This window comes from Falco biarmicus, chromosome 6 (assembly GCF_023638135.1).
Source record: "Falco biarmicus isolate bFalBia1 chromosome 6, bFalBia1.pri, whole genome shotgun sequence".
Lineage (NCBI taxonomy): Eukaryota > Metazoa > Chordata > Aves > Falconiformes > Falconidae > Falco > Falco biarmicus.
The window spans coordinates 38,312,956-38,336,579 of record NC_079293.1 but is presented as its reverse complement, the minus strand read 5'-3'; the positions used below and the strand labels follow the sequence as shown (position 1 = coordinate 38,336,579).

Here is a 23,624-nt window from a genome sequence, read left to right as displayed (position 1 = left end):
TCAGCTTGTAACCAGGTCCAGCTGCTTGTTCTGGGATTTCCACCTGAAAAGTGTGGTTTAAAAGGTTTATTGTGCGCTCTGGGAAGTCAGTAGGTCAGGGCTTGTTTGCCACAGAAGTTCAGAGATCACAATCTGCAGTTCCTCAAGAAAAATATCCTTTCAAAAGTCTCTCTTCATAAATGGAAACTGTTCAGCTGAAGAGAGCCGCAGAAGTGTGTGGTGGAGAGAGATGGCCTATGTTATGACAATATGAAACTTTAATGTTGAATGAGCAAACCCTTGAAGGAGCTACCGAGTTGTATTCTGTAAGATCTGTAGCCATCTGATCCCTCAGTTCTAGGAGTGAAGCTGCCACCTAGTCTAAGCAATGTACAAATACAGAAATGCATTGTTTTATTTTTAAGTGCATTATTCCAGGCCAGGGGTGGATAGGAAGGGTGAGGAAGAATGCAGTAATGTGCAGGATGCTTATGTGATGACTTAAAGGATGATTAAGCATTAAGCTTTTATGTTGTTCCTATCTCCTCCCAACTCCACACACCTGGTCTTACAACTGGTGATCTGACCAACCTGCCCTCTGAAACTTCCTCACTCTTCTGCAAGCAGGTGATGGCAACCCTTTCTGAAACAGGGAGCAAGCTGCTACAGAATGATGGATTAGTATTGGTTTAGTTGCTGATCTGTTAAGAGTAGGTTTGTTCTGATGCTTGAATGAGAAGTGAGCAAGTGACTGTGGCTGCTTAAAGATTTTGAACACTTAATCAACTGAATCAATCCCATACTTACCTTTCAACCCTTCATCATGACTAAAAGTGAAGACAGATTCTTCACTTACCTGGTACTGCAACAAAACAGTAATTCAAGATGCTTTATATCACTTTAAAGACTTAATGAACTATCAGTGTTTATGAGTGGGGAAAAAAGCTGCCTTGCTACTGTTTGGAAATAGAAATATTTCATAAAGCATGAATAGTCTTGCACAGGACGCTTAATCTAATTAGAGACTCAACCCCAAAATATTTGAGAAGGTAAGATTGACAATTATAAGCTAGTAACTCAAGCTTTTTTTTTTTTTTTAAAGTTGGGCATATATCTTAGCTCTATTGTTTGAAAAATGAATGGTGATTTCTGACCGAATTCCTTTTGACAAAAAGTCACTAAAATTGGTCTTTATGCTTGTACCACATGATGCCTTTTTCAAGATTATTTATGCTATTATGAAGAGAACTGCAAAGGAAATAAGGAGCTTCCTATGTAATCAAGTGGTCAACTGCTGTTTCCTCTATCAGGAATAATGTTGCCAATTACTCACAGTCGCTGTATTTGCATTGTTGTCTCAAGTGTGGAGTAAGAGACTGAAGCAGTAGGAGGGAAAGAGAAAATATAGTGGCCATGGCTGAAATACTGTGATTACAGAAGAAGAGGAGCTTTTTACTCCCATAGTTATGAGGTGATTTCTAGTGCTTCTTTGTTTTAATGACTATTTGGTGGCACAGGTAAATGTTACTTTTAGCTGGTTTAATTGAGCTTTTAACCCAAGTTTAACCCACCCTATTTCTTTCTAGACTTTCTTAATTATGATTGCTTCTGCAAATCTTTTTTTCCTCTAAGTCTGCTTACTTTCCTCTTCTGGCTTGTTTAGTTGAAGTGATGCTACTGTCATCTCTGCAGGATTTCAGAAAGACCCTCAGGACTGTGAAACTGTCAGCATTTGTATGTGGACAATATCTGATGTAGTGTTTTACAGAAGGTCTCTTGGACGAGTAATTCCTCCACCATTTGTGTCATTCCTAAGTTAACTGAATCCTTGTCAGTATTGTCTTTTTATGGCCAGGACATGACAAATATTTCAGAGAGTAGTGTTGGCAGCCAGGGATTGTGGCTCTGATGTACTCTGTACTCGATGACTCCTGACCTTTTGGGGAAAATGTTCTTTCCAGTAGAAAATAACATCACCTTGGTATTTGATAACTTCAGTTACTATTCAGTTACTTTTAGTTGAGATAATAGAAAGCTGTGTTTATGTTTATGCAATGCTACTCATAGACATCAGCTGCTGTGTTCTGTAGTATTGTAAACAAAAATATGACTTCTCAGTTAAATGATTTACTAATTGAAATATAGCCTGATTTTATTTTAATAGCATTTCTTAGGCCTTTTATACTGTTTCAAATACAGTATTACTTTCATAATATTTTTTTTGTTGAGCCTTAGAGAAGTGAAATAGTTCTTTAGACAGGAATGATGAAATACCTTAATTCTTATAGATAACCAATTTACTACTGCTAGATGCAGTTAAAGCTAGCCTCTAACATACTCCCGGTTGGTTAGTGTTCTGGACCTGCAGAGGCATTCTGTGCTTCTGTAAACTATTGTTCTTGGGGTTTTTTTGAGTGTCAATAGCTACACAAAGGGAAAGTATGAGGATGAGATTTCATATTTATAGCTTAAGCTAGTAAAATGGCTTTCTAGCAGCAAAAGAGTGCTCGCCTCACCCCTTCTTCAATTGACTATTTTTTTTTTTAATCCCTCCTTTATGCTGGCATTGGGTTTTACATGACTCCATGGTGAAGCCCTTAGTAAAACTGGGGGACTAGGACTAACTCTTCTTAGGCTTTTCTCTGAACTAGCTCATTAGAGTTCACCTGAATGCTTGTGTTGAAGCAATTGAAATTACATGTAGTTGGAGCAGGGCAGTGGCAGGTTGGGGGGCGTGTGGAGGTTGGTAGGGAAAGGGAAGGGCCCTTTACATGTATGTAATCACTAGTTGCGATTGGATTAGCTTGATGGCCTACTCTCCCTCACTGTCGTGGACAGACAGGACATATGGAGTAATTTTTCTGCTGACATAACCTTCCCGTAATTGGCAATTAGGGACTTAGAGGGAATTTATTTCTAGGACTATAGGAATAGTACATTCCATGTTCTATTCTATGTATCCTTCACATTATTATTATTAGAAGAGGAAAGCATTCAGGTATACAGATTTCCTTGTTGAATGAGCCTGTGTACAGAGCGAGACCTTTCAGCCAGTGAACTTGCTTCCAGTCTGGCAAAATAGACACTACTGTAGATGGGGGCAAGTGTGGAACCCCCCTAGGAGAAAAGGCAACTGGTAGGTAATTGGAAGGTAAAGTGCTGCTGCTTGAGCAGAAGGGTTCCAGCTCAAGTACGGAGCATTAAAATGTATTGTATGTTGATAGATAGCTACATGGTATCTTCTGCTTCAAATTTAAAAGTAAATACAGTAGTGAGGGAGTAAAGTCGGAACCAAAGCAGTGTTTTGGTTGTGCAAGTACCTTTGTAAGAAATCAGTTTCTATGTTTAGGGCTACTTTGAACTGGCTTTTGTGTTAGAATGGAAGAATTCGATTGTAGTATGAGAACAGTCAAAAGAAAGCTTCACAAAACAGTGAGTGCAGAATCACTATCAGTCTGGAGATACTGTTGATGGTGTTACTGCCGAGAAAGACCTTTTTTAACTTGTCAGCAGTTGTTTTTAAATGCATCTGACTGAAGCTGAATGTCATTCACCAAGCACAGTGCTTGATGAAATTGTTGCCAAAGATTATACAACAGGATTAAATAGGATTTGCAGAGAGAAGACTATCAGCAGATAAATTTTACCAAAGTATTAAATCTACTGTAAAAATTTTTTTTCCAAGCTATCTATGCCCTTGGTAGTCCTATCAACCAATGTTAAGGTAACTAACGGCATTAATAAGCTGCTTTGTAGGTTTTAAGGAACGGTCTGATTCCTTTAAATAAAAAAAAGAAACAAGTCATTGGAAATTATAATTCCTGGAGGAATTTTTGAGTGGCAGAATTTAAAAAAGCCCATCCTTTTTTGCACTCTACAGTTTGGAAGTTGCAACATGGACCCAGTGTTTCTTTTAAATGGTCATAAAGGTTACAGTTAATGCTTCTAATCATGTCTAAAACTGGGTGGTGTTTTCATGTGTAAATTTGGCTACCTACTTGGTCGCATCTGTAGTGAATTAATAGCCTTTTTCTGGATGTATGGTATGAATAAATAGAAAGATGCCTTAGCTTTTTTCCTGTTTGTGTGGACTCAAGATGAAGCTGTGTATAAGCCCTGTGGTTGTGCATCTTTGCCCGTGACACAGATGATCTCACTAAATTTCATTCAGCAGTGCAGATTTTGCATTTGGGTTGGGTTGTTTTGCAGAACTAATATTGTAGATGTTGATTATATAGCCTGAAGTATCAATTTTTTTCTTAAAAAGGAGAGGGGAATGTAAGTATTTCAGGTAGAGCAGAAAAATAATAATAGTTCAAAAAGAAGTCCTTCTATTTCCATAGGATTTGTTACAACAAAAGCGCGTTTTGGGCTATATTTTGAAATTGCATTATTCCTTCAAACCTGCTTGACTAACGTAATTTTTGGAAAATAACTTTCTGGAATCCAGTAGAACATGGGGTTTGAATCAATATGATCTAGAATGTATGAATTTAACGATTGTAGACCAAATTCCAAGACATTGCAACAATAATTGTGCAACTGGAGTGAATTTATATGTTGCACATTAGTGTCTCTTGAGGTAGTAAAACAGGTAATAAGGTTAATGAAGCTGGCAACAGTCCCAGTGCAATTCCTGTGCTATCACATTGCTTTTTGGCAAGATCTTGACCTGCTGTAAAACCTTTACCAATGTCAATTTGGCAGTGAGCTCTTAACAGTGCTGTAAACAAGAGAGCACAGATTGAGAGGGATTTTTGCATTTGGGACCCCTTTCTTCCCAAATTTATGTGCACAATAATCGCTTGTCAGCCTGCCTGTTTTGCATTTTGCCAGATAGCATCCTCATATGTTTTGTTTGGCTGTATAATTCTTCATACCCATAGCTACCCTAAGGTCTACCAGAAAAAGAAGTAAATACTTTGCTCCTTTTAAAATCTTTTTAAAGAGGGTCCACCCTGTCTCAGAGGATAGAGTGGGACATCTGGGAAGTGCATCTAGTAAAGAATAGATACTTGTGTTAAGGTAAGGGTCTAAGTACGTTTTAGTGTTGAATGAGTTTTTGAATTGTCTTTTGTTTGGCTTTGAAGTTGGTGTCGTGTGTGGTGGTTTTTTGTTTGTGAGTTCTTCATTTTTTTTCAAGTAGATTCCCTGTCGCGGTTTGTCTACTCCAGGAGAATCAGGTGCTTGTTTCCTATTAGGCTTGTTAGCATTCCTACTTCAAACTCCTGACTAATTAGCCTGGTTGCCAGAGCACTTGCAAGCAGAGTATCAGATAGCACCCGAGTTTTTCTAGTTCAGTCAGTGTAGCTGGGTTAACCCTGTATGGTGCAGATTCCAGCTTGTACCACGAGAGTGAAAAAATAATGTAACGCAATCAAGTTTATCATTGCAGAGTAGGAATCAGGTCAGTCTTTCCTGGCTGTGTCAGCAGAAAAATAAATACATGACATGACCCCTGGTTGATAATGTAAAAATGACCCGGCTGTTATAGTTTCTTTTGATACCCTGTTGCATCATACTGAAGTCTGATACTAAAATAGTAAAAATGCAGTGTTAGTTACAATAAATTAATCCAGACAACTGCTTAGTTAAAGGATTATTGCTATCACATTTTTTTCATTATGAAATGAGAGTTGATTTCCTGTATTTCCAGGATACAGGTTATACTGAGAGCAAATAAAAAGGAAACTTTGTCAGGTGGTTGAAGTGAGGATGGTTTCTGAGCTGCTCTGTGTATTGGTTGGTGTTAGCCTATTGGGTAGTGCCAGCTTGTCAAACTTGGTTTTTAATTGATTTATTGGTGGTTAGAGTGAACCTTCAGCTCATGTCAGGAATGTGAAGTTGCTGCAGTAAGTGGTCAGTTAGAGACAAGACATCAGATTTAGTTTCCACTATGTAGTGTGTGTATTTCTGGACGCTAGAGAATCCATGTGTGACACCTGTAATAAAGCTGTGATCAGCTTTGGGAAGGACAGCCACAAGAAACTAGGCTTCATGAGTTTGATTGCTGGTGGAAATGCTTGTTTCAATAATGCAGCTTTCTGCCTCAAGTAGATTGATTGGCATTTCTGTTAGAGGCATCTGTTGCTTCTTAAGTGAAAATTATCTTTTCAGTTTTTATTAGTTTCACTGATGAATTTGAAAACTAGTTGCACTGTCATTTTTAAATGGATTTAAGATCGTTCCTCTATCAAAGTTTTATTATAGAGGAAACAATTTGATCTTTTTTAATCGCAGAGAAATTATCATGTAACTCTTGCATCCAACAACTCTTGCAGTATGCCTGTTATATAAATGCCAAGTATTCTAAACCTGAATTTGTCACTTTAAAAACTTCATTTTTGTACATGTTTATTTTTTGAATGAGTCTTTCAAATATTTGAGAGATTTGCCATTCCTGTAGCAGACCACAGTTTTCACTTAGTTCATCAGGACTGTCAATCTCTGCTACGGCACAGTTCCAGCATCCTCAAGAACTTTTTGTGGTGCTGCTGCTGCTGTATAGGTGTCCATCCAGATATTAATGTTTTACATACAACATTCAAAATGTATTTTTGGAAACCTGCTTGCCTCTAGCTTTACAATTCCACTTTGAAAGCAGGATTGTCACTGTATGTAGAAACAGCTTATTGCTGTGCTGTTATACTCTTAACTGTTCCTTCAGAAATGTATAAACAGTGCATGAGAATACAGAAGTGCAATTAAGTGTTGCCTGGCTGCAGTCAAGTCAACCAGATGCACTGATACCATGCTGTGGAGCATGTGTGAAAGCGGGAGCAGTCAGATAAGGTTGGGTAGATGAGCTGATGGCTGCTACGTTTCTGCTGCCTTCTTTGGTCTGGTCCTTGCCTGACCTGTGCAGACTTCACAGCATGCCAAACCAGTGCAGCCTGAAACAAAACAAAGTAGTACCCGCTGGCTTATAATGCTGTTAAGTCTCAGTGCGGGGTCACGTATGTGCGGATGCTAGTGCAAAAGTGGGAATAAAGTGTCTAGCTTGGCAGAGGTTGCTGTTTCACAATTCCTTCAAGTTAAGAGAAGATGCCAGCAGAAGGACAGTTTCCTCCAGCTGCTAGCCCTGACAGCTCCGCATTGAGTGGAGGGCAGGGGGGGAAACCCCTTCTGAGTGAGTTAACCTGATTCATGTGGCTGTACAGCTGCAGGATGCTGGTGCCTGGCATAAGGGAGGAGGTGGGAGTGTGTCTTGCTATGAGGAAGGGCTTTCTGCAGCACCTAGAGTTCTTGCTGCTTCATTTTAGACTGTGCCTACACTGTGAAGATTAAGGTGAGTAAGGGCACACTTTTTTGTCATCTGATTGATGTCTGAAGATGCTTAAATACAGGGATTTCAGCTCTGCAGGTTGTTGGCAAGTAACAACGCCGAGGTAAAATCAGACTTCCAGTGCCTGAACTTTCATTCTCCCCCTTGCAATTTTCCTGTGGTGTTTTGGTTTGAGGGGGATGTAATAACCTGTTCCTCTTCCTCGCAGTCAGACTGTTTAAAAGGAACAGTCTTTAACACAGTAAATAAAATGGAGAACTCTGATTTATTTCAAAATTTTTTTCCTAAGACATATCTGAATGTTGTAGTGGATTGTATGTACTTCTCTAAATTTTCTGTAATTGCTCATATGCATTTGGCTCTTGGTTCCACAACAGTGACAGGTTGTAGGCAAGTAGAAAGGTAAGCAGTGTATTCCCGAGGCTTATTACAGTTTGTTGTCTTTGCTCTTGCTTTTAAATATGTCATGACTAATTTAAAGGAGACTTTGTTTTGGTTTTGGCTGGTTTTTTTACCTGGTCTCAAATGTGATTGAACTCTGCCTGTATCTCAGTTTTGTTGTTGGAGACTGTTTCAGGGTATTTTTGATACACCAGATGTGTGTCAATTACTTTTTTTTTGGTCGTGCTACCTCCTTCAAACAATTTTCCTAATAAATTTTTTTTAAAAAACTTTTTGGGTTATATTTCAAAATATCTTTTGACAGTGACTACCAGACCCTCAGTATTACAGTATTGGGAGAGTCACTGAATGACACCAGCATCAATACAGTTCATAAAGGGTGGTATAATTTAATTTAGGGGTATGATTTAATCTCTTGTAGCTTTGTTACATTTTTAGTTTATCAGTCTAGTTTAACGAATGATTAAATAGTTACAAACTGCTGGTAGCACACCTCATCGGAAATACTTTTGTTTTAATGTCTTTCAATTAACTGTAGTAGGTTTCATTTTGTAAGAAGTGCAATTTACATTTTCTCTGGTTAATTGTGAAAGGTTAAATGACTGTCCACCACAGCTTAACAAAAAATACCCTGCAGGTGGCAGACAGTAGCTGTGTGTTGCCAGTGCTGGTAAGAGTTTGCTGAAAATCAGCCTTAGAAGGTTAAGCCGGTAATGCTTTTGGGGAGCACCCTTGGCAGATTTTTGTTTAACGGTAACTGCTTCTGGAGTCATAAATCTTGAGTGAAGACATTTCATGTTGCTTGTATAACAATGTCTTTTGCAGAAGATTATGAAAACTTCAGTGTTTTCAGAACGAGGCATGGTTGATGGCTGCATGCAGAGTCTGGTGGCTTTGGCAAAATACAGTTCTGAAAACAACTTTATTTTGAATTAGGTAGGAAATACTCTGGTTCATCTACCTCGTGTCTGTACTGAAGTTTAGTTTTTTGAACTGTGAGGTGTTAACTCATCAGGAAAATGTCCAAGGTTGCAGTGATGTTTGTTTCATCCCAACAGTTATTATATTTATCAGTCTTGCTATGTGGGCAGGTAAGTAATGGCAAGTAGGGAGAATGCATATAAATTATACAGTAGAGTATTTACCTCAGTGATAATTTAAGGATCATATGGGCATTCAAGCTGCATTTGTGAAAGTAGATCCTTTTTTAGGGTTTGTGTTAGTTGTATTTATAGATGTGAATGTTGACCTTAGTTTTAAGACTTAATTTGTATAGCATTTGTTGTGCAGTGCGTTTTGTGTCAATTTCATTGCATTACATTAATATTATGAAAATATTTGTAGTGCCTCTTGTTGTTTGATCTCAAGGCTTTCTTTCATATTGTAGTGGGGCTAGTTCCTAAAATGTAGTTTTCCTCAGGAAAATAAAGAGGGGGTTTCATTTAAATACGTTCCTTGTGTTGTGGGTTGTTGATAATTCACTCTGACAGAAAGCTCAGCTGTTGGTCCTGCTTCTGTGAACATTAAGGTGCGTGTAAATTGTTGTGGCAGGATGGGGCATTCTGTAGTGGAAAGTCTTTGTTGATCCAGGTGTCAAAGGTTTAGAAGAGGAAATAAAGTTGACAAAAATTATTTTTATAGGAGCTGGTTTTTTTTTCATTTTTATTGTTCTTCCTCTCTTCTCTTGGAACCCTTTAGGGTATTCCATCATTAATCTTGAAGCTACACTTTTTGAAGGCATCTGAAAATCTGTAGTTTTGCCAGAACATGGTAGCTAAGCTAACATTACATGGGAAATGGTTTGTAACAGTTAACAGGATTTATTTTTCTTGAAAGACCATTTGGAATTCCTTTTTAATAGTTGGCTGTAGAATCTGTATATGAAATTATTGTCTGTCCTTCGATTTCAGGTTGAGAATTCACTCTGGGAATGTATGCTAGAAACCTGATCCTTGTGTAATTTCAGTGCTTACTCCCTCAGCAACTTAATATGCTTGGGGTTTAAAATCTTGTAGGAATTATTCTTTAAGTATTCATGTATTCATTAGAATTGCACAGACTTGTTGCATACTCATGGCTTTTGGAGAGGCAAAGGAAGCAATTCCGTTTTGCTCTGTAGACCAACAACAGGTCAGGTATGAAGGTGTTACATGAATGTCCTGCCATGACAATATTGTTGCTATGCTGACCTGTTACATCAGTATTGTGACCTGAATTCATTTGAAAGCAACTTGTATTTGCTTGAATTCTAATTGTTGCACTGTGGATTGGTTTTATTGTGATTTATATTCTTTTAGCAAAACTTCTGAGCAATAAGTACGCGTACCTGAATAATAATAGCAGATTAGTTAGGAATTAGTCTTCTGTAGAATTTCAATGGGGCAGGAAGAAAGACGTGACATTCCTAATGCTGGTTTTTGGTATTTTCTAGATGCAGTCATGCAGGATGCTGCTTACAAGGCAAACTTATCAATGCAGATAAAAGAGATCAAAGATAGACTCTTATGGTGGCTACAGATGAGGATTTCTGAAGGGAAACTTGTATATTCTCTGCTGCCTTTGATTGAATAGTTTACAAAATGGATGGTGTGTAATATGCTTAAGTATTAAAGTATATATTGCTTTGTGATTGAGTGGGATAGTAGCTTAAAAGCCTACAAGTGTTCTTTGCCTGGCTTGTGGGATAGTGATCTTGATCTTCTCATTCATTGCTGTGCCCTGCAGATTGGGATAATACTCTCTCATTACCTCCTCTGACACTTTAAAGGAGGGGTTTCCTTCCTCCTATGTGATCATGGCTATGAATTACTGTTCCTGGATATTACTGCTTTGTTTGCAGAAGGTTCTGTGATTCTTCAGGAAGTCCAGGTTTCCCTGCTACAAATCCCCTTGTGTCGCATTACAGCCTTTTTCCAAGCCTCACTTATAGCACAGTCTTCTTATCTCTTCCTACTTCTTTTTCATATTCCTTCTTGGCTATGTTCTTCTCGTGTAAGAAGAATTGGATGATTTAACAAAGAGAGCTGGGTTTTTGTGGGGATTTTCAAATAACCAAAGGATTAAATGCCTCTGTCTTCCGTAACTGTTAACTCTTTTTGTATGTGCATGTACCCAGCCTCTATGATCAGAGGTGGAAGCTTGAGACTCTCTTCTCTGCCGCTTTTTACATATTTGCACTTCTGTATATCATAACTTCTACTGAGTGATTATCTTGACTATTACTGATCACTGCTTTAAAGCAGAACTACCTACTTGACAGTAAGTAACTAGGAGCTAGATTTAAAGACCAAACAAACCATTCGAGGAACAGGAATCACTTTGCTGAAACTTGGTGGAAAACTTTGATTATGATAGATCTGAAAACTTGCATGACACATTTTCAATTTTAAATGTGACTTAAGTAATCTGTGTGACTCTGTTATGTATTAAAGTTTGTTTACTTCCTGCTTTTATAGTGCTCCTTTTCAGTTCATGATGGTCTGAGGTCATTGATGAGGATGTCAGAGGAGGGCAATAGCACTGGGAACACAGATGTTTTCTAAACATTTCATCAAAAGTTTTCACAAGATTTTGTAGAGTTTTGAAGCATTTCCATATTGTGAAAGTGTGTCCAGTGTGCCATTCTGAAGCTTTCGTGTGTTTTTATTTCCTTTTTCTAAAGATGCACTTTTGGAACATTTAACCTGTTGGTTTTGAAGCAGTTACTGCCTGTCATTGACTTTATGCAAAATGTTGTAACTAAGTAGTTGAAGCATTTTTATCATCTCTTTTTTTGTGCTTAATGAAGAGGTGTTACAACTTTTTGTAAAACCAAGGAACAGTTTTTAACTGGCAATTTTTTATTAGGTAAGTTGGAACCTTCTTTTGAGTAGGATAATACTTTTGGAAACTACTATAAGTTCTTCTGATAGCAGTAAGAAATTTCAGGAAAATGGCCTTTATGTTTTCAAGGGCTTAAAAGGAGCTGACTTTTGCTAGGTGCTCTTTGAAAATGTATTTTCCAGTCTAGGTGATGAGAATTTTGTGAAAATTGACTATACTTGTCTAACCAAAGACTGTTCTGCATCCTCAAGTTCCTACATAAGGAACCATGGACTTGCACAGCAGATACATTAAATAGCTGAAATGTGATTAGATGAGAAAGATAAAACTGCTTATGATGCATGTAGACTCCCAAGAGGAACTTAAAAGAGTGTTCATGCGCTTACATAATTAGTCACTTTTGAAATCTAAAACCACTTTATTTTCTTTATGGTAATTTATAAATGGCAGTTCTTATCTTTAGAGAAAGATGGTTTTTAAGGGATTTGTAGAAGTTGAGGGGGGATTTCTCCACTTAAAGGTATATGTTAGGCAGTAACAGATACTTGTTTGTCTATTTGTTTAGGACAAGTGAGTTTTATTCTTTAGCCTCTTCTCTTGACACAAGTCTATGTTATAAATTGCAATGAACCTACCTGGCAGTCTTGACAAAGAAATTCTGAAGTGAGTGAGTCGTAGGATGAAAGGTACCTCTGAAAAATAAATGCTTTAGTGCAGTTGGAAATTTAAGTGTGGTACCTACCTTATTTTCAAAACTAACTTTATACTGACATCTTGAGTATTCAAAATGCAGTTTTGTCACCTCTCTGCTTTGTTAGTGTCTGTAAGTAGAAATGGGGTTTAGCAATAAAACTTTAAATAGGAATAATAAAACCCCCATGGTTGTTTAGAGAGCTTCTTGAGTTGTTTCCTAGATCCCTGAATTGGATCTATGTTGCAATCCCTTGCTCTTGAATCTCTGCTGTGGTGTTCTGGAGAATTAAAAAAAAACCCTGTAGGATTAAAAGCATGGCTGATGGACAGTGGAATGTGCCCTCGGTAAACTCTTCTCCTTTTAAAAAAAATAATTACCAACTGTAACCTTATCTGTGTATAGGAACTTGCACAATACCTAACACCTGAAAAAGAGATTTGCCATGTAGTCATTTCTTTCTCTTAAGGTACAGCTGAAGCAAGAATTAAGGTGGTGGTGTAAAGGGAAGTAAATGGTGTAAATGGGCAATTATGCTTCATGACATTTCTGCAGAAAGCTCACATGTCTTCTTTTGCAACCATCAATCAAGCAGATCAAAACCTTAAGTTGGTTAAATAGCCTTGGCTGTTTTGTGAAGCGTCATGGTTAAGGAGTGTTTACAGAAGAGGCAACCATTTAAATCGGTCCAAAAGAGTGTGTGGGATGTGGCTGAAAATGTTACCTGCCGAGAATGCTCTTTGTACTAGAGATTGTAACATGCTTGTATTCATTTTTCTTGCAAGAACTACAAAATTTTCCAGCCTAATTGGAGATAGAGCATAGCTATACTAGGGATGCTTGTTAAAACTAAAAGAGGCAACTAGTAGCAAAGTACTTCCCGCCTGCTGAGAATTAAAGATGCCATGCTGGAGGTAGAGACCAAAAGCATGCCAGCTATCAAGGGAGGTGTGAAAGGAAGCTGGCATGGCTGAACATCAGGCAAAGATAGTTATTAGAAAGCTGAAATGGTATCCAAATGAGGAAAATTGTAAGGATATAAAATCTGGCAATAGAATGTAAAAGCCATAAGACAGAACAAATGAATTTGAGTAGTAAATTTTGAGAAGTCTTCAATAACTGCCTTTTAGCACGACAGTAGTAGCAAACCTAGCACAAACCATAGAGCCATGGGATGAGTGCTTTGTAAAAGAAACTTTCAGTTAAGGCGATAGAAAAGTTTTGATTTGCACCCGTGTTCATTGTTGAAAATCTTGGAAAGGTTGCCCTGCCAAGAACCTTGTATGAGTAACTCATCAGAGGAACGCTCTTAAATCAGTATTTGTTGAGTTTAGAGAATAAACGGACAGCATGAAAGCAAGTTCTTAGAACCACACAGCGGGCATCCAGTAGAGTAAATGTGGCAATGTCATCTAGGGCACTTGAATCTCCTTGGTTCTTCCTGATTGCAGGGCCCCGTGGGTGCTGGGATTTATGCAAGGGGCAAGAGTCAGCTAGGTTGAGGCTCCTGGGAAACCAAAACTTGAATTTGGAGTCTATGTTCAGACCAGTAATGGAGTTGCATGAGCACCCAGTATCCTCCTGCAGGTCGGTAGGCTGGAGTGGAGGACAGGACTCTGATGGCTAAGGAAAATATTTAAGCATGTGGATTAAGAATATTTTGAAGATCAGTGTTGCAGCTGTGGGGTGAACAGCTTTGGTCCCTTTCTTCCTGTGTTGGTACTGGAGCTATTCTTCTGTCCCAGAGTGTTTAGGGAGCTGTACCAAAGACTTAACTTTTCTGAAAATATAAAATAAACAAATCCAGTGATTTAGCTTCCTGAACAGGCTGTTTCTGGAGCAAAGAGATGCCAGCATAAGAGAGGGGAGCACATGAGCAGGGGAGGAGAGGAAAGGAAAGATGATGCTTAGGACTGCTGTGACAGAGGCTGTTCTCTTTGAGACATGTTGCTTTTCTTTGAGCATATTTAGCTTGCATTCTTGCAGATCTGGGATACAGGGGCCTGCTTTGGGTAACAAAACATATTGAGACCAGTCTTAAAATGTGTTTCTGGGTGGTTTTTTTTTAAAAAAAAAAGGTTTTGTTATTTCTTCAGGTAAACCTGACAATAGCTATAAATTTGAATACTTAAAGATTTACTTTTAAAATATTTTCAGTAATATTGAGTACTTAATTTCTTTTTACAGAATATCCTTGTTTTTTCAAGTTTATGGTGTTCTGATTAGCTCTATTGTCCTCAAATACTTGTTTATTATTATTATAATTGTTGTTGTTTTCCTGTTATCCAGCACTTAGTTTTGTGGTTTTATTTCTTTGCAGGATCTGGAGTTTCATGGAGTAATGAGATTCTACTTTCAAGATAAAGCAGCTGGAAATTTCGCAACAAAATGTATCCGTGTCTCTAGTACTGCCACAACTCAAGATGTGATAGAAACTCTTGCAGAGAAGTTTCGACCAGACATGCGAATGTTGTCATCCCCTAAATACTCGCTTTATGAGGTGCATGTCAGTGGAGGTTAGTATTTATTCACAAAGTCTTTCCTGCATCCACCCCCAACCAAAATATCTTTAGGTTTGCCCCCAGCTTCTGAACCACATCAGACTTGGGGATTTTATTCCTAAGTACACTAATAGTAACTGTTAAGGGGAGTGAGTGTTATTTTAAAATGTAAGTACGCATATCAGGCCTGCAGTTTATATAAGTTTTGATTATGATCTATTAAATGCTGTACTTGACATCCTGTTAATTTGTTGACATTTGTGAGAGAGTTGCTATTTTTAGGACTAATAGGTAAAGATTAAATTTAGAATGGGAGAATGGGAGTGTTAAATTGGAGCACTTGTAGAGTACATCCTCAGTTTTTTGATGTTGTGGGCCTTTGATAGGTACCCTTACAATGCATGTTCCGTTACTGCTGAATTGGGGGAAGTTCAACATATTGTTTGAAGCAACTGTGTCTCTTAACAGATCCTTTCATGCTACCTGTGAAGAGCTTAGATACCTAAATAGTCTTTGGATACTACTAGCATTTGTGTCTCCCCGCCCCAGTAGAAAGCTTGAGATTGGAAGGTGGTAGTGTGTCTGGTGGTGGTAGAGGCAGGAATATGAGCAACTAGCTTTTTGTCGTGCTTTTTCTTTTTGTACTTTGGAAGCTTAAAGAAGTGGTTTAACTACATTAAATTCTGCTTTTGAAAGATTGAAGTTAGTTGAATTTGAGATAGAGAATGGAAATTTATTGGGATATGTGTCACATCTTGTGGTCTGCAAATGATCACTTGATACGAATTGTATGGGATTGGGGAAAAGTGCTTGCCATCACTAATTTAAGCAGTGAACAATATGGATTTTTTCTGCTTTAGGTTTCTTTAAAAATCTGTTAGCACCGTACCAGTAGAAATGGTTTCCTTTGCAGAGCGAGTTCCTGATGTTTAAAACTTGACTTGTAAGAGAGGCACCTCATTCAGTAGGAGTGTTTCTCATTAAATAAAATGTAACTGCAAAGAGATCGCTCTTTTTATGCATATGTACCGTCTCCTACTTCTAGAAAGGAGATCAAATGGCAGCGCTTGTTTAATTTTTTTAACCACTTTCTCAGATTTTTTCATATACTGAAAACAGATATAATACACTAAATGAAATTGTCTAGTATATGTACATAATGAATTTTTTTTATTGGTAATGTAGTTTATTGTGCAGTCTTTCCAGAATAGTAGTTCTTGGGCCATAATCAGACTGGTTAAACTTAAAATAAGGAAAATGAGTATTTGGAAGTGTTGTGAAGTTATGAAGTTTGAAATAGTCTAACTGTAGATGTAATTTCTCCTGAGTGATAATCCTGTGTTCCCAGACTTACTTCAGACAAGGTGTGCAAGACTACTTTATGTGGACCTTTAGGTTATGTAGCTAGAGGAAATACACTTCAGGTGGTTGCTGAAAATGAGACATTTCTACCTCCCTAGACTTTCTTGTTCCTGTGCTTAGCAGGGAAACATTAACTTGATGTGTACTGTTCAGCAAACTTTTTGGGTTTTTTAAGAGCATAACTTGTTTATAGATGTCTTTGCTCTTGAGGTGCCATGTAACTGTAACTTACTGCTTTTCATTTTTTTGAAGAAGAAAGAAGATTAGATGTAGATGAGAAGCCTCTTGTTGTACAATTAAACTGGAACAAAGATGATCGAGAGGGAAGATTTGTTCTCAAGAATGAGAATGATACACTTCCTCCAAAGGTGAGTCTTCAAGGATTATGCTAGTGGTAAAGCAGTTAAAAAATGTGTTGGACTTGCTTATATAGCGAAACAGAACTCACACTTTTCTAATTCCTGAAAACAACTGCTGATGACCTTTGATGTCTGAGCAAGGTTTTTTAAATTCTTAAAACACATAGTCACAACACAGCATTTTTGTGATCTTTCAGATGGCTTGTAATGTTTTGATCCATGTAGCTGTCTAGATCTGGAGCACATAATGCCCAGAGAATTTAGGGCTTGTTTTGTTCTAATATGATGGATTAAAACTTTCCTTAAATGGTATGTGATGCCAAACACCTAGGAGGTAGTCCTGCCTCTTACAGAGCATTTAAAAGGGGCTGCCAGAAGGAGTTAAGTAATTAAGAATTATTACCTCCCTAGGTAAACATTCTGTTTCTTTACAAAACTGATGGGAAACTGTTCCCTTTTGGGGAGTTTTGTTGGATTCCGCCCCGCCGTCACCCCCTTCCAAATGCAAAATGAGAGGAACATCTGAATATCAGTCATACAAAAGTTTTTTTTTTTTTTTATTGGCCATTTAAACTTTAAAATATACCAGACTTTGGCTCCCGAATTCATATAATCATACATATATTATATGTAACTGATGCTTATAGCTATCAAAAATGTACAGTTCAGTATGGGCTGTCTTCAGGCAAGTTTTTCATCTTGGGCTGAGCCATTTCTTTTGCTCTTGGAATTAGTGCTTGTTAATTTTACAGTTGTTTTGGGTATATGTCATGACCTATTCTTACAGTACAGGATACATCTATATTAGAGGTGGAGAGAGAAAATTAATGATGTCTTGCACTAGCAAGTGAGTGTGGCAGATGTATTCCTATTTGTTGTATTAAGTAATCTTCAGTCTTTCTCCTCAGTGTTATTAATTCCTGATAGAAGCAAAACCCCCTGCATCATCTTTCTCATCTTTTGTTATTTTTGCTAGAGAAGGCAAATGAGTTTAGGATTACAGGTATCTTGTGTATGCAAGGAGCAGGAATTGGAGAACACTGGAAGGGCAGCTCCAAAAAATGCCATGGTGGAAATGTCCTCTGTAATGTTTTCCCTTGTGCAGCTTGTTCTTATCTGATGCTCCAGCATGGTTGTCTTGAAAACAGATAAAGTGCGGTGTTGTTTTGTGGAGTATTTGTCCTGAGAGGCAGAAATTTGTTTTGCAGCCTTCATTTAATATGTGAAGCCAAGTAGATAGTAGGTGTTATTCAGATAAAATTCTGCTGTGTCTTCACTTTCTTAATTACACGGTGCTTAATCAGTTAATACCTGCTTTGGAATATGAAATTATTTTTGCTTCCTCTGTTATTTCAGAGGGTATTAGTCCCATCCCTGAGTAGCGGAGCATTGTTGCCTGAACTATTGTTTTTGTTAGTGATGCTATGTCTCAATCAGATTTATCTGGAAGGTGAAAACCAATAACTTTTCACTGGACTAAAAATGATGGAAGTTGTTTTAAACTTATTTATTTCAGAAGGCTCAGAGTAATGGCCCTGAAAAACAAGAAAAAGAGGGGGTAATTCAGAATTTCAAAAGAACTCTTTCAAAAAAAGAAAAAAAAGAAAAAAAGAGGCGTGAAAAAGAGGCATTGCGACAAGCGTCAGATAAAGATGATAGACTTCTTCATGGGGATGATATGTAAGTGTGTTAATCTTTGATCAGTTCATATAACCTATGTCATACTCTAAAGGGTTCCCCCTCTCTACCAAATAAGTTCTGTTCTTTGAAAAGTAAGTAGTTGGCGTGGGTGCAGTATCATGATAAACCGAAATATGTGGTGGCAATTTCTGTAGTTTGTATGTACAGTTTGCTGCAAGGTTTGTTTTTAAACCATGAAATAAGCTTTTTTCCCTGCCTTTTTTTGTGCTTGTAAGAAATTGACACATGCTTGGTGACATGGACTTTCCCCACTATGTTTATTTTTGAGCATTTACCCTAGAGTGGGTTTATTCCTCTCTCTGTGTTTGATTTTTCTGTCTTCTGCCAGAAAAATTAGTATGAGTAGGTGTTTGCATTTCACTTGCCACCTGACTATCAGTTTGGTTTTCTTTGAGATGTATTATGGTAACCAATTATTCAGGTTTCTTGACTCTTCTCCCAAGGCTGTTGTACCTTACTTATTGAGACATTAATCCTTGTACAGAAAAGAGTCAGGCATGAATAACTGTATGTAGGACTAGAAAACTGAGAAAGGTCTGCATTAAATAAAACTTTGTAGCAGATTCTGTAGATTTCATGTGTAATACATCAGAAAAAAAAAATCATTCATGGTGGATGCCCAGAAAGAAAATGAATGGTGAAAACTTACTAATTCATAAGTGATTCTCAGAGATGAATTCTGCACCATTACTTAGCTTGCTCTTAAATACAATTCTACTTTAATTTAAAATAATTAAGTGCATTAGCCAAAGAAAAGGCATGAGCTGCAAGCACGTGCTAACTGTGCTTCCAGGTGATTTTCAGTATTGTAAAGCAGAATAAAGTTAGGGGTATTATGTAAAGTTTCTTTAGTGTCTTCCCCCCCTCTTCCCTGCCCCCGAGATGTAGAAGGCCTTTTTCTTTTTTTTTTTTTTCTTTAAAAACTAGCAATCAAACTTAAATTGGCTGTTGTCAGGTGATCATGGGTATGTGAACAGTGTTAATCTTAGCAAATGTGAAGTTCATGCAGAACCATTTTACAGTAACTTAATTGATCTCCTATGTCCTATGTGTATGGATTCTATTTGCCTTTTATCCTTTATGAATAGATGAGGATATGCATATTGTAAGCTACTAATGGCAATTATTTTTTTTTTTATTTAAACTGACTTGGCAGTGAGAATTCTCGCCTTGCAGCTGAAGTTTACAAAGATATGCCTGAGACCAGCTTCACTCGCACAATATCCAATCCCGAGGTGGTTATGAAACGGCGGCGGCAGCAAAAACTGGAGAAGAGAATGCAGGAATTTCGCAGTTCTGATGGCAGGCCAGACTCGGGTACTTCAGTTTCTTCTGGCTGATCTGTAAACAGTAAACACTTTACTGAAGGAGTATTTTTAAGGCCAGCAGCTCCTGTAAATTTGACTTAACTTCTGCTGTCTCTAACACTTTTTGCACTTCATGGTTAATTTTATCTATGGTGTAACTAAATGAAGGATTTGTAGAGGTAAGATTCCACAGGAGTATATTCTGTGATGAGTGGAAGTCAAAGCTTTCAGTGATGGGCAGAGTGATGGGAGAGAATATGCTGATTGCTGTTGCCAGCAGTGCTAAACTGGGAAAGAAGGAAGGACCCAATTAGACTTAGTAAACTTGACGAACTGAGGAAGTCTTCTGAAATAAGTGTCATTCGTTTTACTACAAATAAGCTGGATGACCTGAATGTGAAAATGCAATCAGGAGCACAAATACGGGATGGCAAGGAGTCATTGTTCAGGTCTGCAGGAAGGGTCCTGGTAGATCTTGTGAATATCAATGATTAAGTATTTCACATTCTTGGGGAGGGCGTATGACAACAGTGGCTGTATAAACATCAGTGTTAAATAAGCGAATGAAGCAATATTAGTACTGTTAACAGCTCAAATGATGAATTCTGTCCATGGAAGAGTAGCAAAGAAGGGGTTAAAAAAAACGTCACCTGAGGGAAATCCTAAGTGGGCTTTTAAAAGAGAGGGGAGATTCTCCAAGGTCATCACAAACTTGATGTCAGGATGGGAAAAGTTATTCATCCAGTCATTGTTACTGTTTCATTTTAACTTCAGGTAATAATAAGAACGGTGAAGTACTGGGAAAAAAGACTTGCTTAGGGTAATCAGGAAAGCATCACTGGAGGCTTCTACCGGTGGCAGAAACAAATTTATTTTGAGGATGTTATGTAACTTTTCTTATATTCTTATATTATTAAATGATTTCTGCAAGGGGTTTGTTCTTACATTCTGTTAGAAATGTAATAAATGACTGCGTGTCTGTCTTTTTATTCTCTGATAACGTTGTTAATTAAATTTTCTTTCCAAGGTGGGACACTGAGAATTTATGCAGACAGTTTAAAACCAAATATACCGTACAAGACAATCCTGCTGTCCACTACAGATACTGCAGACTTTGCAGTTATTGAAGCACTGGAAAAATATGGTCTGGAGAAGGAAAATCCCAAGGATTATTGTATTGCACGTGTAAGTGAAGTTATTAAGTCATGATCTTCTAATGCTTTGTATTTTTTTTTTCCCCCTTGCAGTAGCTTTAAAACTAATTGGAAAGGCATCGGTAGCTCCGCAACTAACATATATTTATTTTTATGTGTACATATATATATATATATACACACACACACACATACACTTATTTATTTATTTATTTTTACTCTAACAGCCTTGGGAATTATGAAGTGATTTGTCAGGTTTGTTTTTCAGACCTAAATCTTCCAATCTTACTAAATTATTACTTGCTACATAGAAAAACATTAATAATGAAAGTAACATACTTCTGTATTTGGCACTGTGATTTTATACCACTAAGCGTGTTTATGGTTCACAGATAAATAAACTTAATAGTTAATCCTGCGGATACCTAAATTTGTGCCATTTGTGCACAAAATCATTCCCCTGAACTAAGAGCATCTTCTCAGAGGCAAAAGTGCCAAGGCAAATTCCCTTACAAAAGGTATGTGTTACATGCTGTTGCCTTATACTTTTCAGCGGCAGCTCACCCTCATTACACATGAGAAAAGGTAAAACATTTAAGTGAAACTTCGGCTTATTTTTAGAATTTAATTATTTTACGAGTACTAAATGAATTGTATAGAATTACTGTTTTAGAGTTATGGCTTTATCAAAAAGTCCCATAGACAGTACTGATAAAAGGTTACAAACCTCTGTCCCTGTTGTCTTCTGAAGCAGAATAGTGAGACTTGAAAGCATTTCATCCTTGTTTGAGTCTAGTCTGATGACATTTCTGGCTATTGCTTGTCTAATAAATTTGCATTTATTGCTCCTTAAAATGATGAAAAAAGGGAGAAATATTTGCATCTCATCATATTGTATTCTCTTCCCCAATCCCTTCTCCAGTGCTTAAGGTGCCACTGGGAAAGCATTAAGAAAGCGTATATTATTTGCTATTCTCTGCACTTTCTAGCTGCTCTAAGGGATGTGGATATATCTTTGGTCTTAAAGTTGCTCTCTGATACGTGTTTTATGATATCTTTGAATCACCTTAGTGTCTACTTCTGCCGTGCTTACAGCCTCTAGTGGTATAATTAGCTGTGGATTAGAAACAAGGAAACAGTATGCTGGTAGTGCTTTTGTAGTTTTGTAACAGTGAACTAGTCTTAAGTTTTATTGTTTCAACAGTTTTGTCTTAATTCTAGACATATTTTTAATGAAGTTCTGGACAGGGTATCCTTGTCTTCATTAACCTGTGAGAGGGGTTTCAACTGTGAAAGTTTAGTTTTGCTTAACTTCAGTAAAATTTTACATAGTTTTTTATTATAGAGGGGAATAAATTTGTAAGTAATAGGGTTTTTTTTATGATGCAGCATACTAAAAATTGATTTTCAGTTTTGGCTGCAAAGTATTTTCTATGTGTAATTATGACAATTATCTTCATACTGTCGGTTCTGTAAATGGAATCCATGATTCTCAATCATTAATGTTACTAAACAGGCTGCTGGCTTGACATGCTCGTTTTTCTGCTGGTTCAAGAGAATTGTGGAAGCTAGTTTTGCATTAGTCTGATTAGTTCAGAGTTAGATGGCATTATGATGTATTATAAAATATTTATGTTCTAGGGAATTTTTTGAAGCGATTGCACACTTAGCAGGGAAACTACTGCAAGTCACTGTTGTGGTGGTGGTCTCTTACTCTCCCTTGTTCTCTGATCTTGTGTGGGGCTATTTAATGTAGAAAATAGTCTGAGGAATGTTGCTTTCATCTTGGGAAGGATTAACAAAGTCTTTGCTGTGAAGCAAATTGATTTAAATTAGTTTACTGGAAAGCAAATCTGGAAAATATTTTGTCTTTTCTGGGCAGCACATCTTCTTAATATATATTTCTATACTGGTGTAACTTGTGTGTTTAGGTTAATGTTTGAAATATGTGAGTGGTCTACACTGGCTAATAGCAGATCTTTTTTAAACCTTTAAGTGTGTGAGACCTTACTGTTTTGTTCATCATAAGTCACTGTAGTTGTCTGAAATCTACTTGGCCTTTCTTAGTGCCTCTTCTGATGTAGTGCTTGGGTTTTAGATATGATAATCCTTTTTTAAAAAAAAGTTGAGTATTTTTAACCTAATTTCTAAAATCTCTTTTTGCTGAATATTTTATGAAGTTGCTTTCATTGCTTGAAACGTTAACATATCCTAGCTTTAGCTCCATGTGTCTTTCGTCATTGTTTTCTTTTTTGGAAACAAAAATGGTGCTAAATAGGTTGTCATGGTCATTGGTACTTCTTTACACTGAAGTTTCATAGCTGTCTTTTTCGTGTTCTCTGGAAGACAAATCTGGCTTGCACACGTTTCTATTATTTTTGTTGGCTTTAAAACAGTGTACAGTGGAATGTATAACTTCAGTTTCTTATTGGTTGGGATGTTAAAAATGTTTTATTCTCTTTGGGTGGTAGGTGAAGCATCTTCAAAGACTTAAGCAGCTGAAATTTACTTAATAGTTAAGATGAGTTTTAAGTTACATGACAAGAGCTTTATAAGGCTGCATAAGTACCTGTAGTAAAGTTCACTCAGTTCTGAACTTTGAGTGGAAGGATGAACATTGTAAGAATTTTTCTTAATGGTTACCATTGACAACCTTTATTGTAAATGGCAGTTTCCTGTTAGTTGCTTGCTTCCATACCCTGGTTTGTGGTGTATCGGGCTGTACCTTTATGCCCTCTTCCAAAGTGCTTTTCTATGTAATCAAACAGATGTACATTTGTTCCAATGTTTTGTTTGTTTCGGTTTGCTTGGTTTGAGTTTCTCTGAATAATACAGGGTTCACTGCACGTCTCTCAAGATGTCAAATTAATTGGACATTCCAAGCTACCTGTGCATACTCACTTAGGGCATAAGGTTTGAAGCATGCGGGAAACCAGTTATCTCTCAAGTCGAATCTTGATTAGACTTTTGTTTTAGCGTGCTGTTATTTTTTTTCTACTCGAGGATAAGGTGTAAGTAATGTCAAGTAAATACACGTGGTTCATGGTGATTAGTTTTGGTT

General features: G+C 37.3%; 1 protein-coding gene across 23 annotated transcripts in view; it reads left to right on the top strand.

Annotated features, from left to right (window-relative positions):
* The window catches only part of AFDN (afadin, adherens junction formation factor), a 132,081-nt gene that overhangs the window by 21,453 nt on the left and 87,004 nt on the right, over positions 1–23,624 (top strand). For 16 of the 23 annotated variants that reach the window (XR_008822517.1, XM_056342920.1, XM_056342917.1 and 13 more), the window contains exons 2-6: positions 14,500–14,695; positions 16,295–16,410; positions 17,918–18,081; positions 19,259–19,419; positions 20,437–20,594. Coding sequence is in view for 22 of the 23 variants with exons in the window: in XM_056342920.1 (XP_056198895.1) it covers positions 14,500–14,695; positions 16,295–16,410; positions 17,918–18,081; positions 19,259–19,419; positions 20,437–20,594 (795 nt within the window). In the remaining variant the exon portion in view is untranslated. The remainder of the gene's footprint in view (positions 1–14,499; positions 14,696–16,294; positions 16,411–17,917; positions 18,082–19,258; positions 19,420–20,436; positions 20,595–23,624) is intronic. The other 7 variants (XM_056342921.1, XM_056342915.1, XM_056342937.1 and 4 more) reach the window with 1 other exon arrangement.